Source organism: Chenopodium album, chromosome 25 (assembly GCF_948465745.1).
Source record: "Chenopodium album chromosome 25, dcCheAlbu1.1, whole genome shotgun sequence".
Taxonomy (NCBI): Eukaryota; Viridiplantae; Streptophyta; class Magnoliopsida; order Caryophyllales; family Amaranthaceae; genus Chenopodium; species Chenopodium album.
Window position 1 is genome coordinate 34,896,729 of NC_137858.1, and position 17,606 is coordinate 34,914,334.

Genomic DNA, 17,606 nt, shown 5'->3' on the forward strand with positions numbered 1-17,606 from the left:
TGAACTTTATTGAAGTGTCATCTATTGGAACTATACTCTTACGCCTGCCTTTAGAAAATCTAAATAAACAAGAACAAAAAAATGAGAATTGATAAAGAAGAACCATGGACTACATTAACAATAATAAGATATTCTTCCATGTGCAGCCGTAGACTATGATGGAATATAAAAGAAGCTACCTCGATACTCCGCCCATATGAAAAATTCTCAACTAATAAAAAAATTTTAATTGCAGAATGTCCAATTCAAACACACACACACACGCACACACACACAACATAGGGAGTTTATTTTCAATTTTGTGTGGGGTGGGATGTTTGCATTGTGCTCTTTACTGCATGCACAATCTTTGTTATTAAAGGGCATCTTGTCTTGCCAAAAATTTATTTCAGTATGAGATAGGATATTAGGATGTAAGCATTATCTCTTTACTAGGTCAAAGTCCTCATTGTGTTTTTTTTTTTTTTTTTTGAAGGGTCAAAGTCCTCGTTGTTTGTTTCATTGCTATTTATTTATTTATTTATTATGCATTTGTACTTTCTCAACTGTTACCACTCCCCTGCCCAATTGTCCTGCAAGTCGTTGTGATTTTTCTGATTGTTTAGACGGCTTTGGTTCTCTTTAGCAGGGTGGATATAGTGATCTTTGTTATTTGGGAGCTCGTCATTCTTGCATTCCTGGTTTTCTCAGGAGTCTCACTGTATTTCAGACATGTGCAACTTGCGTTTGTTTTGTTATGTGTCACATTGTTGCTACTTCTGTGCATGAAAGTCACAAAGCAAATACGTTTGGCACGTAAGAAGAAACGAAGGATGCTTCTACCATTATCAATGTAATGTCCTTTAGGAATATTCCATCTGTAAAAATGTGAGATTTTACCATTTTTTATTGTTCAATTTTGCTCTTCTATATTTTTTTGATTGGCATCGGGGTTTATTTAAAGCAGCTTAAGTAGATGGTAGTTGTGTGATTTGTGTCAATCTGATGACCGCCAAGATATCTCAAGCCTGCTATATGAAGCAATGTGTAACAGCAAAGGGATGTTTGTACTGTGCTGCGGTCTAATATTGCCGCATTAAATCTGGACAGTCGGTATTGAGGCACATTTACACTCACTATGGGTGGCTACTATGGTCCATGAACTTTGCATACAAAGGGCTGTAAGATTGTGGAACTTTTAGACATCACTGCACATTACATAAGCCAGGGGGCAAGTTATTCTGGTGTGTTAAAATTTACAATGCTTAGTTATTGCTGATTTTGCCAAGCTGTATTCTGCTGCCTAATTTAGGACATGTTACTATCGCTCATCTGGCTTGAAGAAGTGGACTGGAATCCCTTTGGTCGCTATACTCCATATGGCTCCAGTCACTAGCAGAATGCTAAGAAGTATCCCAAAACATCCTAGCCCCCAGTTAAGGTACCAAATAAAGCTGAACTCTCGGGGTTTCTTGATCTTTATCCACATGAAACAGGGATATGCTAGGGTAAGAGGCAGAGTTAGGCCTCCTAAAAGAGCTGCCAAACTCGGCAAGAATGGTACTGTAAATGCTATGAAGACTGTTAAGCATCCGAAGAAAGCCCTGATTCCTGATCTCAACCAACGAGGGCATGGTTTCTTCTTGCTGCTTGTGAACCGGAACTCCAAGTTGTCAAACACTGGCATTGCATATATCTGGAACGAGCTGAGACAATGAATCACGATGAGCAGGCTTGTGAGACACAGTAGAAACTTGGAAGTGTCGTGCCCATGGTATTCATACATGACTTTTATTAGCCCTTCATTTGTAGGTATAATCTATAGCAATAGAAAACCAAATTAGCAAAAAGGGAAAGTTGACTTCAAGCAGGTTCTTGTATTGTAAAATTTCATATGGTTCCAAGTGACAATCATTTCTTTTTCTTACCGCGTTAAATTTGTAAACAAAATCCAAGGTGTAAAAAGCAAATTAGAAAGCGTCGTTTTCTTCTTCGTCTTAATGGTATTCCTTTGCCAGAGTTTTTTATTTTTATTTATTTATTTTTTCTTTTGCTTGATAAATTAAGCCTTTGTTTTCTTTTCTTGTTTTTAGCAATTTGAAATGTAATTTTCGTGCGAAGGACATGGAATATGTTATAGAAATCATAGCAACTTAAAAATTTAAGAAATAAAAATACGAGGTTTGAACTAACCAAGTTTCCATAGGCCCAATATCCACCAATTGCGATAGGAAATAAGCAAAATCCAATGATCAAATAAGCAAATTTCACCCCTCGCCACATTGCTATTCTTGATGGTTGCTTTACACTGCTTGGCATTGTTCCCTGTACCAAACACATAAATTTTACCAAATGCTCATTATTTACTGACCAGACCCTAAGATAGGAGCAAGGTTAAAGCAGTTGACTAGCCCTTCGACTTTCAGGCATGAGGACTCACCAAGCTCATTCAAGGAAATCAAGAAGGGACCGAACTACAATAGTAAGAATATAAAAACTCTCTTATACCATATTCATCTATGCATAAATGTCATAATTACCTGAATTTCCAACACTAAGTTGTGCCCTCTAAAAGCAAAAGCAATCATCCCAATTGCATTGACTACTCCACAAACCCTATCTGCGTAGGACTCGACATGGGTCGGCCCATATGATACACTCGTGGGTCGGTCTTTACATACGGATATGACCCATATTAGGGTACAATACCCTACAGAGGTCAAGGATCCAATGAATGATACTTTGGCAATTGAGTTCAAGTTGGGGAGCTGAGCTAGTATCACAGCACAAGAAGTGAAGACCATGTACCATTCAACAGTGGTTAGTGGGTTAGCCTCCTTGCAATTGGTTCCACAAACTGTTTGGTAGAAAATCTTGATGGTCCCACTTCCAAACATGATCAGAGCCACACAAGTGCCACCTGATAAGTACATGATTGGAAACAAGGATAGAAGTTTCCCAAGCTTTTCTCCTACATTTAAAAGAAAGTTACTTTGTTTAATTATGTCTTTAATAGTGTTCTTTTGACTAATAAAGTATGAAAAGCAATTAAATATTAGAGCACATTTGGAGTATAGTAATAAGTTGAAAATATTTCAAAGATGTTCAATAGAAAAGTCACATGATCTTTAGAATGCAATTGGTCTTTTTAGGTTTATCTTGCATGCAAAGGAAACAAACTTTTTTGTAAGATGCTTTAATTTGACATATTGGAAAATACCTTGAATATGCTAAATTGTTAACGTAAGTGAGAACTACAAAAATGACAAGGTAATATTTTAGTACTTGCACTTGCTATTATATATGGAGTACTCGGTATAATTTATTACTTGTATATACTATACATCTTCTTTTAATTTAGTACAAGATTGGATACTAGAGATTTTAATGAAAATGTTTCCCTTGGGCCTTTTCCTCAAAGCTTGACAATTTTGACAAAAATTGATCTATATTAATGAATTTAGTACGAGTAGATAATCAAAGTGACAATAGAGATACATTAAGATATTTCTATAAAATATATAAGATAGAATGAATTTAAGCTCACCAAAGGCTGCTATAGATAGCCGGAGGTATCTACTATAGCGTGTGCCATTTTCTGATTCATGTAATTGGATTAACAACCATGTCGTATACAATTGCCATATGAAGCCCAATGAAAGACATGTAATGCCCCATATCCTGTTAAATAGATAAAAAGAACATTATACAACAAAATTACATGTACACACCTTCCTTAAATCAAATTTAAGAAAAGTATTAGTTACAAGGTATCGGATTTGGCTACGACTATACGACACAAATTCTTATGTAAGACGGTAAGAACTTTTTCTACTACCTCGTAGTAGCTTAAATTTAGAACTTTTATGTATTTGGGACCGTGTGTTAATTGGTAAATATGGAATAATTAACATTATCCGGATCCAAGCTTTACTCTTTATATGTACGTAAATAATAAAGATTGCTTTATCACTCTACTTACACTTGACTACATTAGTTGATCAGTACATTAATAAGGCCCTAATCTTTTCACCTTAAAAAAATAATATTATGTAAAAATAATTTTAGTTTAGTAAAAATAAGTTTAGTTCAGTAAAAAAAATTTCAGTTCAGTAAAAATAAGTTCAGTTTAGTAAAATTCAGTTTTTTTAAAGAAGAATTATAATAGAAAATCAGTAAAAAATAATTTCATTTCAGCAATAATTTAAGTTCAGTAAAAATAATTTAAGTTCAGCAAATATAATTTTTTTTTCAGTAAAAATAATTTCAATTCAGCAAAAATAAGGTGAAGAAAACGGGGCGTAAGCATTACTATTATTAATTATTATCCATATGGATTCACACCACCCAATAACCAAACGATATTATTATTATTAATCATTACTATTATTAATAATTAATCATTAGTAAGTATTTTCGAAAAAATCATTAGTAAGTATTACTCGTACTATTATTTGTCAAAAAAAAAAAAAAAAAAAAAGACTTACTATTATTATCCATATGGCTTCATCACCACAAAAAGGGTCAAAGGAGGTTTCTCCAATCCACATATGGAAAATATCTTTCTTACTATTTAAGGTACGACATGTTACTATACGTACCATTCATTTCAGTTCGTTGCCATCTGTCTAAATTAAGATCTTCCCTTTTGTAGTGTTTCTTTTGGTGCTACATTCGTTTCATATTTTTCGTAATTTTAAGATATTATTTGTGAAATATAAAATATTTCAAAATTACAAAAAATAGGCTAATGGAAGCATAAAAATTACAAAAGAATTGAAGTATAAAAATTATTAAAAAGTGAAAAACTTACCAACCAAGGGAAACAAAGGCTAATGGAAGCATAAGAGCTTGAAAACCGATGCCGGAAGAAATGGTATGAAAGGCGGCAGAGAAGGCGTTACCATTTCTAGATTCAGTGATAGGAAGCCACTCTTCTTGTTGATCAACAACATTATTATTTGTAACATGACCATCTTCTTCAAAGTAATTGTTGCTATGCATGGTTGTTGCAACACCCGTTTTCATGGGTGTCATTACGTGAATAGTTATGGGGGTGTCATCGGACCTTAACCCGACTGATTGGCCGAGCAGCGGCGATTGCGAAAAGAACCATTGGAGCTGCTGAGGAGCCGACGTTATTACTTGTTCACTAGAAGTCATGGTTTGTTACAAAACTTATTCACTAAAACAAATAGTTTGTTATAAAATTCTCTAGCTATAACTATAATAACAAACATGCATAAATATTTTTCAGGGTTTTGTAGGGAGCTAGAAGAGTATATATAAGCTATTAAAGGTTTAAATTGATGGTCAAAGTGGAAGCTGACTAAGATTAATGGGTTTAGACATGTTAGAAGTAAGGTTCTTGAGCCTTTCATTTGGCGGAATATTCTTCTTTTTTTTTTTTTTGTTTTTTTTTTTTTGTGTATGTGATTATGTTTTTTAAATCACATTATTACTTAGTTTGTACTTCGTATATAATAACTAAATCAATATTGAAAGCTATCCAAATCTGTGAAGAAGATTACACTTTAAAAGTTTGTCACTTTATAGTTCATGTATTGAAATGTTATTTAATGGTCCAAATATCCAATACTTGTATTATAATAATACAAGTATGCAACCATTTTTAACAACTTAACATTAGATGATTTAGCCCTAATCGAAGACGTATCATAGAAGCAATTTAGCCCTAATTTTGTAAATTAATCACTAACAACAACCTCAATCTCAATTAAAAACCCTTAATGATGAACACCATCTTATAATTAACCCCAAATTTGTAAATTAAGTACCAAATTTGTGTTTTATCGGTATTATTCGAATTTATAATTAAGAATTAGAAAAACATATATAGGGTGGAAAAAGAAAAAAAAATTCGAAAAATTTGCAAATTTCATATTACATGCACACTGTATGCTTTTTGATAATTTATATATGTCGACGGGGCATAATTTTAAATTAGGTGGTTATTGTTAAAAATTTATATCATGTAAAAAAAAATTATAAATAAAAAAAAAATATAAGTTTCTTTTGAAAAAATGATTGAAAAGTTCAAGTACTCCATATTAAAGATGTATCCAATCATGTGGTGTAAGGTTATTGTAGCTAGGCCCTTAGCTTTTTGTATAGGGAACTTGCATGGATGTTGCTTGTGACATTATCCGACCCCAAACGTCTCTCTTTTTTAAGTGCATGATTTATATTTGTGGTATATATATTGTCACCTATATATGCTTTTCAAGTCAATTCAATTTGCTTTAAGCCAAGAACATAACATAAGTTCACATACTATACAATGAACACAGTACAAGTTGTTATCATAATAATGTCATGTGTTAAATGTAATTTGTGTATAATTTTCTTTGCAAAAAGTGGGTTAGTTTGATGAGTCCTTTTAGTTATTATAAATACACGAAGAAATAATTTTAATTTGGGTGGGAAATTTTTTTGTTTGTTGGGAGAAGGACAATTCCTTATTCAAATGGGTTGAATGTTATATCTTCTTTATTTCTTAATAAAGCCAAAAAATGCCAATAAGTCTTTGTATAACACAAGCTTCCGTTATTTTGTTTTTTTCTTTTATTTTTTTTTATTTTTTTTATTTTTAGTTTGCCTCACGCCCGAATTACCGGAGTTTAGCTCCGACTACATCCGGATTCAACTCGGGTTGCACACCAGACTTATGGTAGGTGAGTCTCCCAACAAGAGTTTTCTACATTCAGTGAGGCTCGAAGTCGAGACCTCCCTTAAGTGACATCAAGCTGCTTAATTACCACTTGAGCCAACTCTTATTGGTAAACTTCCGTTAATTAAATTTATTGAAAAATGCTAAATCTGAGGATAACTATATCAATTTTACAGTGACTTTAACCCATGTAAGGGTAATTTTTAATTGTATTGAATTTGATTGTATTTTAAAATTTTAATGTGTATATAAATACATGTTATAAAGGATAATATAATTAATCAATTCATTATGAGTGCTTTTTAAGTGTACAATTTTATTTTTGTGTGTGTGAATATCAAGGGTACAATTTATATTTAAAGCATATAAGAGTAATTTTAAGACGTCTTACAATAAGTTAATGAAACTATTTCTTATTCAAGAATTTGTGAAATCTTACAATATTTAAAGATTAAACTAAACCTTTTTTTTACCTTTTTTTTGTTTTTTTTTTCGGTATTAAAAAAAAAAAAAAACACTCTTCCAATAACTATAAAAATCAAACCATTTTCTTAAAAAAACATTTTTGACAAAAATTGATCTGAACTCTGAAGTATGAATGGTGTGACCGTATGAATATGAAATGAAATCCTTTGTTTCAAAAAATTGTTACATTCTTTTATTATATGAAGTCAAAGTTTTACTATCGCTCATAAAATTAACAAATTATTATCACTTGAGGTGTTTGTTTAATTTCTTAAGATGAGTACTTAACAAATATCTAATTTTATAATTTTTTTTTTTTTACTAAAATATAAGAAAAGCTATCAAAAGTAAACTCAAAAATCTATATTGTAATTGGTAAAAAAAAAGTCTGTATAGAAGATTATTGTAAAAAAGCAAGTGTAATTCATTTATGCATGGAGTAACTAGTGCTTAATAATAAGGTGGTAGTTGAGTAGTTGAGTTGATCCTATAATATGGTATTAGAGTTAACGTGCCAACATGAAATCAGAACCGTTGTGATAAGGTCACAAGTTCAAATCTCATTCATCTCTTCCTTTAAGTGAAATATTTAGTGTTATGTATGGGGAGATTCATGTTAATAGAGGTAGGATCAAACTAACCATTATTGCCGCCCCTAATTATTGCTCGATGATTTGTAACTAAATTCTTATGTTTTTTTTGGTGCTAAACTATAATCTTATGTTTTATCTAAGTTTGGTTACTTTGGTGTAGCATTCTTTCAAGTTAAGAGACTTTTCACTTTTGAATAATAAATACTTGGGGAAAAGGACAAAGAAAATAAAGTGATAATTAAATATGATCAAATTGATTAAAATGGTACGGACTTATATGATTACATTATTTTTATTAGGTTATGTAATAAAGATGATGTCATAGCCGTCAATGGAAGTGATGCAAGTGTAATTAAAGTTGCAAAAACTAGACTATGAATAATTGAAATTGAAATTGAAATTGAAATTGCAATAATAAAGGAGCTCTCTCTTTCTTTCTTGGTACCTTCTTTCTCTACTAAATTCCATGGCTTCTTATGTGCAATTTGCTTTCTACTAATATTCTTTCCATACTTCTTTTTCTTTTTCTTTTTGCCTAATTTCTTGTAATTTGTTGAAATTAGATGAAGCTTGAAGGAAAACCACATATTCATGTGGAATTTAAAATTGACCAACTTCTTAAGGTGCTACACATTTTGTTGCTTATTGTCAATAAATCTAGACTAATATTTGGTTGTTTTTGGCCTTTTCTTTTCTGTTTTATTTTTGAGAAAAGTTTTTGGCCTTTTTCTCTTTGAAAACAATGTCAACAAACATAAAATTAATTGAAAAGCGTAATAAATATTTAACCATTTTATCTATCTTTTGATCATGTATATACTCTCAGCTTAAATATAGTTAACATGTATTGAAGATGTATTAATTTGTGTGTTTTTTATTTTATTTATTTTATATAATTTTAATTTCTTAGTAGGTAGTACATATTTATATTTTGGAACTTCAATAATTCAATATGACGATACTCAACATATAAAATCGGGCATCACCTGAACCACATACCTAAAGCTCTGAAGGGGCTGTTGTTGGGACTTGAGACAGTGGGAAGTTACTTTCAGATAAGCAAATATGCAACCCAACCACAATAAAGTTCCCATTTGAATATTTAGGCTTTGTGTTTTGGCTCTTAAATTTGTTCTTGTACAGTAGCAATTTTCTTCTGATAACCTATGCCGGACGGATGGATCTAGTGCCTACCGTCTAAGCTACATCTTCAAATTACTTCCATAACTACAAAATAGAGAAGCCAAGATGCCAAGAGATGTTGTTATATACACCAGGATGCACCGTACATTATAAGTATTTATTCTCATTTTGATAATTGTTTTTCATTTTGTCATCAAATGAAAAGCAAAAACTAACCTTAGCTACTTGAGTGTACGGTACATTCGGATGTATATAACAAATTCTAAGATGCCAAAGAATACAAAGTTTGATTATTGCAAATCTTACTACATGTATTGTGGCAATCAATATTATATACAAAATACTCCCTGTGCCCTAAAAGAGTATTCCAAATCTATTAACTAATACTAAAACAAAACATGTTTACATTATCCTTTCTCCAAATTGCACACATGTTGACTAGTATTTTTTTTTTTTTTTTTTTTTTTTTTTTTGTGTGTGTGTATATATTACAAGTAATATGCTACACTAGAAATTATTTACCATATTTATACAAAAAAAAAAAAAAAAAGTTATGGAGTATAAAACTTTCTTTATCTGTATTATAAACAAATCTTACCAGTGTTTGTTTAAAATCATGCATTGCACGGAAATTAAACTAGTTCCTTATTAGTCCATCGTGTATTTTTTTATTTTTGAATAGAAGTCCATTGTGCATTCAAGAAACGCAATTACCAGAATCTCTCTCAACTAACCCCGTCCACTCAATACAATTCTCAAAATTGTCTAAATAAATAAATAAATGATGGAGAGTTTATGATTGAAATATACTAATTAGAGAGACAGGATGGCTCACAAAATTCACAGTATTACACTTCCCTTAGATCTTAAAGACAGGGATACCTTGTGAATATTGCAATTGATAAAAAGGCTTATGTCAAATACATGTCAAAGTATAAACTACCATTAATTTTGTTCAATTGGTCTAAGGTGCACCCTTGTGCACGGGTGCACCTTAGACAGGTGTAACAGCAGCCCAAAAGCCCAATTACACACAACCCAATTAAAAAAGGCTCTAAAACTAAAAAAACACGGTAACTACAATGTACTCACTCACACCCAATACACCCACCCACACCCATTGAATGTAATGTCACTTTCAAACTCAAAACTCTTCTTCTATTGATTTTCTCTCTCCTCTTTTTCACTTTCTCTCTCCTCCATTTCATTTTCTCTTACTAAAAAACTGCAAAAACATCAATGGACATTAAAAAAGAGATGCAAAATCAAAAGGATCTTCCCTAAAAAAAGGCAATTTTTATGTAAATTTCACTTAATTTTGTTTGAATTATATGATTATCACTTAATTTTGTTTGAAATTGTTCGAAACTCTATTGTTCGAAATTTTTTATTGGAATTTGTCAAAAAAAATAGTGAAATCAAACGGTTACTTATGTTCACATTTTGAAGTTCATATGTTCATATTTTGAATCCATTTATAAACTTTCTGAAACGATATATTCACTTTTTAAATCCATATGTTCATATTTTTTTATGTATATGTTCACCTTCTGAAATGCTTAATTATGTTCATACGCATTCAAAAATGAACCAATGCATATGATCATATATTTCAATGCTTATGTAAACATTCTGAAATCCATATATTCATATTTTTTATGTATATGTTCACCTTCTGAAATGATTATGTTCATGCGCATTCAAAAAATGAACCAATAATGCATATGTTCATATTTTGAATACGTATATTCATTTTTTAAAATGTGTATATTCATATTTTTAATGCATGTTCATATTTTTTTAATACTTATAATGTGTATCTTTCATAATCATTTTATTTCTTCAATTTTCTTGTGTTCATATTTAAAGGTCGTAAATTCAATTCACATGAATTACATGTTCACAAACCTAATCGAATTGATCAAAATTCATTACAAAAGCACCACATAATAAATCAAAATTCATACATAGATCAAATTGATATAAATTTAACAAAATACAGTTGCAATTGAATAAAACCTTTAAAAAAAACTAAAATGAACACGTACAAAAATGAACATGATAAACAAAGTTATAAACAATTAGTATATTAAAATTGAACATGATTTTCATATTCAAATAGTTCAAATTCATTGTATATAATAAAAATGTTCATGTTTAATGTACTAATGTTCATTTTGTAATAAATGTTCATTTTAAATTATTACATGTTCATTTTTCTTACGTAAATTATACAAATATTCGATTATAACTATTCCAACTCAAAAATTGATTATATATCTTAAATCTAATGACTCATCATAGATAAAATAATTACTGACATATGATTGATTAAGAATAAAAAGAAAAAAAATATATATATAAAAAGAAAAAAGAAAAGGAGGAGAGAGAAAATAAAATAAAACCCACCTTCTTCTCCATTAGTTCTCTGAAACTCAAAATCAATTCACAAAATAACGAAAGGATGAAGATCATTGTAATTATATCATCATTATTGCAAATTTTTGATCAAGAACTATCTTCAACAACATTCGTGGTTGGATTTGATGAATCAATTGAAATAAAAAAAGAAGGAGAAAAAACAGAGTAAAAGAAAATTATAATGAAATTTATGATCGAAAATTTTGATGAGAATTAGAAAAGAAAAGAGAAAAGATAGAATTGGGAAGAAGGAAACTAAAATTTTTAAAAAGAAACAAACTTATGCGGGAAAAACATTTTGCATGATTTGAGTTTGGGCTGCGTTTCATCTATAAATTCCTGTGTTTCATGTTGTTGCACCTACACTAGGTGCAGGAGGTTACACCTAAGAATATGCCAATTTTGTTGCTCAGCTTATTCAAGATTTCCAGTACATTATTCATACAACAGCGACGAATGCCATATTAAATTGGGGAGGTATTGATTCCTCAGCAATCTCTTCTATCAAATTAAATAACAATGAATCTATTATATATGCGACCAGGCTCTTGATACAAGCTGGTCACCAATGGGTTCAAACATTTGTGTTTTCTACAATAATACAATAGGCTCATAGTTTCGAGCCACAAGTTGCCATCTTGATGAGGTCTTTCCGCAGAATCTTCCCAGATGCGTTCTTCGGCACAGAATCTATGAATGCCACCCTCCGGATTCTTTTGTAAGGAGCGACCTGCACCATAAAAAAGTTAACTTACTAGTATTTCATAACTTTGAATGATCATATGGAAACACAGCTTGACATTTGCATGTCTCCTTATACATCCCAATTTGTGCTCTACTCTCAATACTTTCCATCCAAGATAAGTAACAATTAGATCCAAGGGCTAACTAAGTTCAAATATTTACTTTTTATAAGAGTTAATAGTTTTGAACGAAGGAATAATAAGTTTCAATTAGTTCAAATAAGTGTTAATAACTTCAGATAAGTTCATAAGCGTGGGTAAGTTTAAATACGCCTAACAAGTTTTATGTTCTATGGCCTTTGAGCTCACCTGTTTTGCTACAAAATCCATGATTTCATTCTCTGATAAGTTTCTACCAGCTTTCCTCACTACATATGCCATTGGAAACTGACCAACATTCTTATCTGGGAACCTGTTGTGCACAAAAGAGCATTACTGTATCAGGTATTTCAGACTGACAAACATAAAGACAAAGAAATGGAATCACAAAGAAGGATGCGTGTATGTTTAGAGTTAAATCTTACGGAATAACAGCAGCATCTGCAATTTCCGGATGAGTAAGCAGCAATGCTTCTAGTTCAGCAGGTGGAACCTATATATCAAATACATCAATGAGAATTTTTTTCAGGGGCAGGAACTTAAGATATTATTTTCATGTCTAAATTTCAGTATAATGCTAATCTTCTGTTAACATTTTATCAGCCTGTGGTGTTCAATTAAAACCAATCCTCATATTGAGTAAGAAAGAAGATCAAAATTAGAGAAATATTAACCCAAGTTAAGAGTCAATCTAAGAGACCTTAATTACCCCACTCTGTTGAAAATCAGGAATCATATTGTTCGACCCTCCATAACTATGGGATTCATTACGATTTTACTAACATAACCTAGATAAATAAGATAATAGTTTCTTCTCTCAATCCTCTTTCCCCAACTACATCTAAGTTGGGGTATCATGCATGTTCAAAATTTAAGTCACATAAATTTATGTTTGCAAATATGATAGCTTTTTCAGGACGTGGCATACATGAGTAACATGACTATCGATTCCAAATGGACATCACAAAAACAATTTAGATGGTCTTATGATGCTAAGACGGTCTTATTTGAAAGACTTATAGATAAAAGAGGGTGAATCTATGTAATGAGTAGATGTTCCATATCCATCAAGGCTCTCAAAGAGCCAAAAGATCCAGATATCGATTTAGATTCAAAACCATTGCAATTCCTTGTTTACATTTAATGATGTCTACTCCTGTTGGCCACATATATGGAATGCAGGAGCTTTCTATATTACTCAAGCTCCACTACAGTCCATTTCAATCATTTCATTAACATGGGAACTTATCCAAGTGTCCTGTATGACTACTTTTTATAGAAATATCGTGTTGATTACCTAAATAGAAAAAGTTAAAAGCATCCGTACACATGTAGGAGTTTTAAGTACCCCAAAGCATGATACTCAAGGTGAAATGCATATCCCTTGTAACAAAGGAGACCTTGATGGTCGATGGTACGTTGATACACATACCTATATAGTCCGTAAAACTTGTTTGATTGCTTGAAAAAAAAAAAATCACTATTTGCAGTTAGTTAGAGATGAAAGTAGCCAGTTATTAAGGAAATGAGCATATACTAGAATACTAGTCAGCTTAGCATCCAGAACAGCAGAAAAACTTGTTGATCAAATGAATGCACTAGTGTTATTATAAGATACAGAGTATAACAGGAAGAGAAGTTGTATAACGTATCTTAGCCTGATGCATCAATAAGTAATATTTCCAGGAAAGAAACATAATCAGTCATCCAAGGAAGCACTATAAGAAGAGTTACTACTTCCGTATCCCACACCCACCCAAAAAAAGGGAAAGGTTAATACACATCCACTTACATAATTAAAGATTTAACTTGGGATGGAATTACTTGGGTTAAGAAGTACCTGATATCCCTTGTACTTGATCAATTCCTTCAGTCTATCGACCACAAAGAGGAAGCCATCTTCATCAAAATAGCACACATCACCGGTTTTTAGCCAACCATCTGAAGTGAGAGTTGAAACAGTCGCCTCATTGTTGTTAAAGTAGCCTGCAACAATAATGTAAGACTTTAGGCAACATAGCATCTGAAAATAAATTGTGCTTGGCAAGGAGAATGATCAGACTCATTAAAATCAGGTCATAGTCAGATCAAGTTCTGCCAGTTCTGGTACATTTTGAGTATTTTCAGTCTTAAAACAGAATGTCATAGTAAACAGTAAAATAAAAACTATAAAGCAGCATACAGGAGTCTCATCAGGGACCAAATCTAATATGCATATTTGATGCCTTGGATAAATACGAAGTATGAACATTCGCCTTTTGGGCTTGAAGTTAGGTATGGTTAAAATTTGCTGATTTCAATAAAGATGAAGGCATCTATAAAACACATAATTTCATAAAGCAACATGTTAAAACTTACTAGTCTCCTTTTAAAAAAAACCTAACTAGTTATAAATTTATCAAAGTAATTGCTGATTTTTATTTCAACCAAGCCATCCATAAAACTCATAAAAGCAACATGTTAAAACTTCCTCCTTTTTCCTATTTTCGTAAAAAGTTACTGAGGGAAAACAATTTCAAAGAAAACAATGGCACTGAGCACTTAAGAATTGAAGTGTAAGAGCAAACAACCTTTCATAACAGTATGGCTGCGAAGCCAAAGTTCACCAGTCTGATTAACCCCCAAGGCTTTTCCACTCTCAGGGTCAACAATCTTTGCCTCTGTGCTTGGCGAGAGCAACCCAGCTGTCCCATACCTCCGACTCTCCTCCAAACAGTCTGTTGTAGCCCCAATGCCTGTAGACTCTGTAAGCCCATAACCCTGCATGATCACAACATTTGGGAACTTCTCCGAGAATCCTTCGATCACTTCCTTTCCTAATGGGGCACCTCCAGACAAAACATGCTTCAATGAACTCAGATCATAGTTCTTCTTGATATGATCCGCATGATTTGCCATTGCTACCAGAATAGGTGGGACCAACGGAAAGTAACTGACCTTGTACTTTGATATTGCCAGGAGCAAATCATTCATTTCAAATTTGGGCAAGACAACAATGGTAGCTCCAGCTGCTAGTAATCCTGTGGCCAAGATTGAGCCCAAGGCATAAAACATCAACATCAGCTACAACATTTATTTAGTGCAACAGTTTTAACTTTTAAGCATCAAACCAAAAGGTCATTACTCTATTGTTAATATTTTTATTTTAAATCCACTATTCCACTAGCCATTTTCTGGAATTCCTATTGAATTTGGGGTCTAACAGTGAAAGATTAGTAAGTTGCTACTACATGTCACAAACTCAAGTAAGAATTCACACCAATTTACAAAACCAAGAAAAGTATTCTCCAGGATATCCTAAAGAATTTGGAAAAAAAATCAGACTCAGTTTGATTTTGATACAACAAAGCATGATTATCGTTATCATTTCATAGAGCATCCTCCACAGCACAAGGAGTCAAGGACCATATTCCGAACATCTAACATTAAAGATTTGACATGTGATTTACTAAGACTAGCCAACTTTTGGCTCTTGTAAGTTTCTGATACCGGGAAAGGATAGTAAATAAAAAAGAATACTCTATTAGAACACCTTGCAACTCATGTATAAACAGTTCAAAGTTAAAAATTGTTCCTTGATGGTATTTCGAATCAATTCACATACTGGTATAGAATTTTGAATGCTACTTCTATAACATAAAATTTAAAGATATGAGGATATCCAACGACCCTTTCATTGATATTGCAATAATTAATTTATTTCTCGATGGATCATTTGTACATGATACTCTCTAATTGAAGGCACTATGGTCAATATTGCATGATTGCATCCACTACATGTCTACATCAGTAAAGGTTACATACACTAATCACTACAATAAAGTTAAAAGCTACCACTAGCATTTTATGCTTTATTAAGTAGATTCAAACAACACAAAGCTACTTTATAACTTCTCAAAACCAGAAAAATATCACATGCATTGATGCATAATTCCATATATATAACAAATCACCTCTTAACAATATAACACGTCGCACCAAAATATTAACATAAAATCTAAAATTACGGCCTCGTTGCTTAAAAAAGGAGTTATATATTCGTACAAGAATAAGAATTAGTCATCATTATAACAGACATTTATAATTACGTAATATTTTTAATGAAGTGTAATTATAACAACCGACAAAAAATAATATATTATACACTTGGACCACAATCACCCACATTGACTTACTTTAAGTAACTACTCTAAAAAGTAAATTATTTCCTTCACTAAAAAAAATACATTTATCATATGACTTATGACTTACCATTACCTTCACCTACGCAAAATGAAATAATAGACAGTATATTATCGTACGGAATTAACAAAATACTAACAATCACAACGTTAAACAGTAAAAATATATATATCAACACAGTAAAAAAAAAATGGAGTTAATAAATTTACCTGTAGCAAAGGCAACAAGGCCATAGATATGAAACATTGGAACAGTACATATAAATGTATTATCATTCCTCTGATCTTCATCATTTAATCTAAACCGTCCGATGATCGTCTGTACCATTGCGATCATATTCCGATGAGACGAAACTACCCCTTTACTCTCCCCAGTAGTTCCCGACGAATACAACAACGCTGCGGCGTCGTTTTGGCAAACTCTCTCCTTCACTCTCATCACTTCTTTTCTCTCTCCTTTGACCATCTCCTCCAACGTCGTCAATATTTTCACGTTCCCGAAATTACCCTTTTCACCGCCGAGTAGAATCACCGGGATGCCGGAGCCGGCGAGCTTAGGGGCGAGCTCAGGGGTGGTGAAGGCAAGGAACGGTTTCGAGTCCGCGATTTGTTTAGAAATCTCGCGCGTGGTGTTTAGAGGATTGGTGGTGGTGATCAACGCGCCGAGGGACATGACGGAGAGGCAGACGAGGGGGAAGGAGAGAGAGTTAGGAGAGAGAATGAGGATGACGTGGCCTTTGCGGACACCCCACGTGGAGGAGAGAGAATAAGAGAGGGAATCAACGGTGGACCAGAGCTCGGAGTAGGACACGTGGCGGTCATTGGTGGCGTCGATGAAGGCGGTGGTGGTGCGGTGGGGTCGGGAGGAGATGAAGGTGGTGATGTCTAAAGATGTGTTTGGTGGGAGTGGAATTGGTGGTCGTTTGCTGTAAAAGGTGGAGTTACTGCAATACCCGCTTTTTTTGTCAATGTTTTTGTTATCTTGCGCCATGTTGGAGTCGAGTTGGTCGGGTCAGTGTTTGACACCTCTAAATTCGTTTGAATACTTGCGAATTCTTTCTCGAGCTTTGATGTTTGTCAGAATGTTAGGGAGGGAGATTGAAGATATATAGTACGAGTAGTAAAGGGGAGTTGCCAAATTGGAGTTGAGCAAGAGAGTTGACTGTGTTCGATTAGGATGTTGGTGGAAACTCAGGTGGAGAATAAATTTATAGTGTAACAAATTCTAGTGGAGATGAATGCTACAAGACAAGCAACATGTGCATTATACCTAATTAACAACATTTTTCAT

The 17,606-nt window shown here is 32.6% G+C and overlaps 2 protein-coding genes across 2 annotated transcripts; both read right to left on the reverse strand.

The window, feature by feature from the left end:
• Positions 1-1,096: 1,096 nt before the first annotated feature.
• On the reverse strand, positions 1,097-5,157 carry LOC145613439 (lysine histidine transporter-like 8). Its single transcript, XM_081668541.1, has 5 exons — positions 4,793-5,157; positions 3,527-3,660; positions 2,520-2,950; positions 2,173-2,304; positions 1,097-1,798 (listed from the first exon to the last, which is right to left on the reverse strand). The coding sequence occupies exons 1-5, from the start codon at positions 5,140-5,142 to the stop codon at positions 1,301-1,303; spliced, it is 1,545 nt and encodes a 514-aa protein (XP_081524667.1). The 5' UTR covers positions 5,143-5,157; the 3' UTR covers positions 1,097-1,300.
• Positions 5,158-11,623: 6,466 nt separating this feature from the next.
• Positions 11,624-17,480, reverse strand: LOC145613348 (peroxisomal OPC-8:0-CoA ligase 1-like). The gene is made up of 6 exons (XM_081668437.1): positions 16,526-17,480; positions 14,705-15,154; positions 13,975-14,120; positions 12,560-12,627; positions 12,345-12,447; positions 11,624-12,022 (listed from the first exon to the last, which is right to left on the reverse strand). Exons 1-6 carry the CDS (start codon positions 17,304-17,306, stop codon positions 11,903-11,905), a joined length of 1,668 nt encoding a protein of 555 aa, XP_081524563.1. The 5' UTR covers positions 17,307-17,480; the 3' UTR covers positions 11,624-11,902.
• Positions 17,481-17,606: the final 126 nt, after the last annotated feature.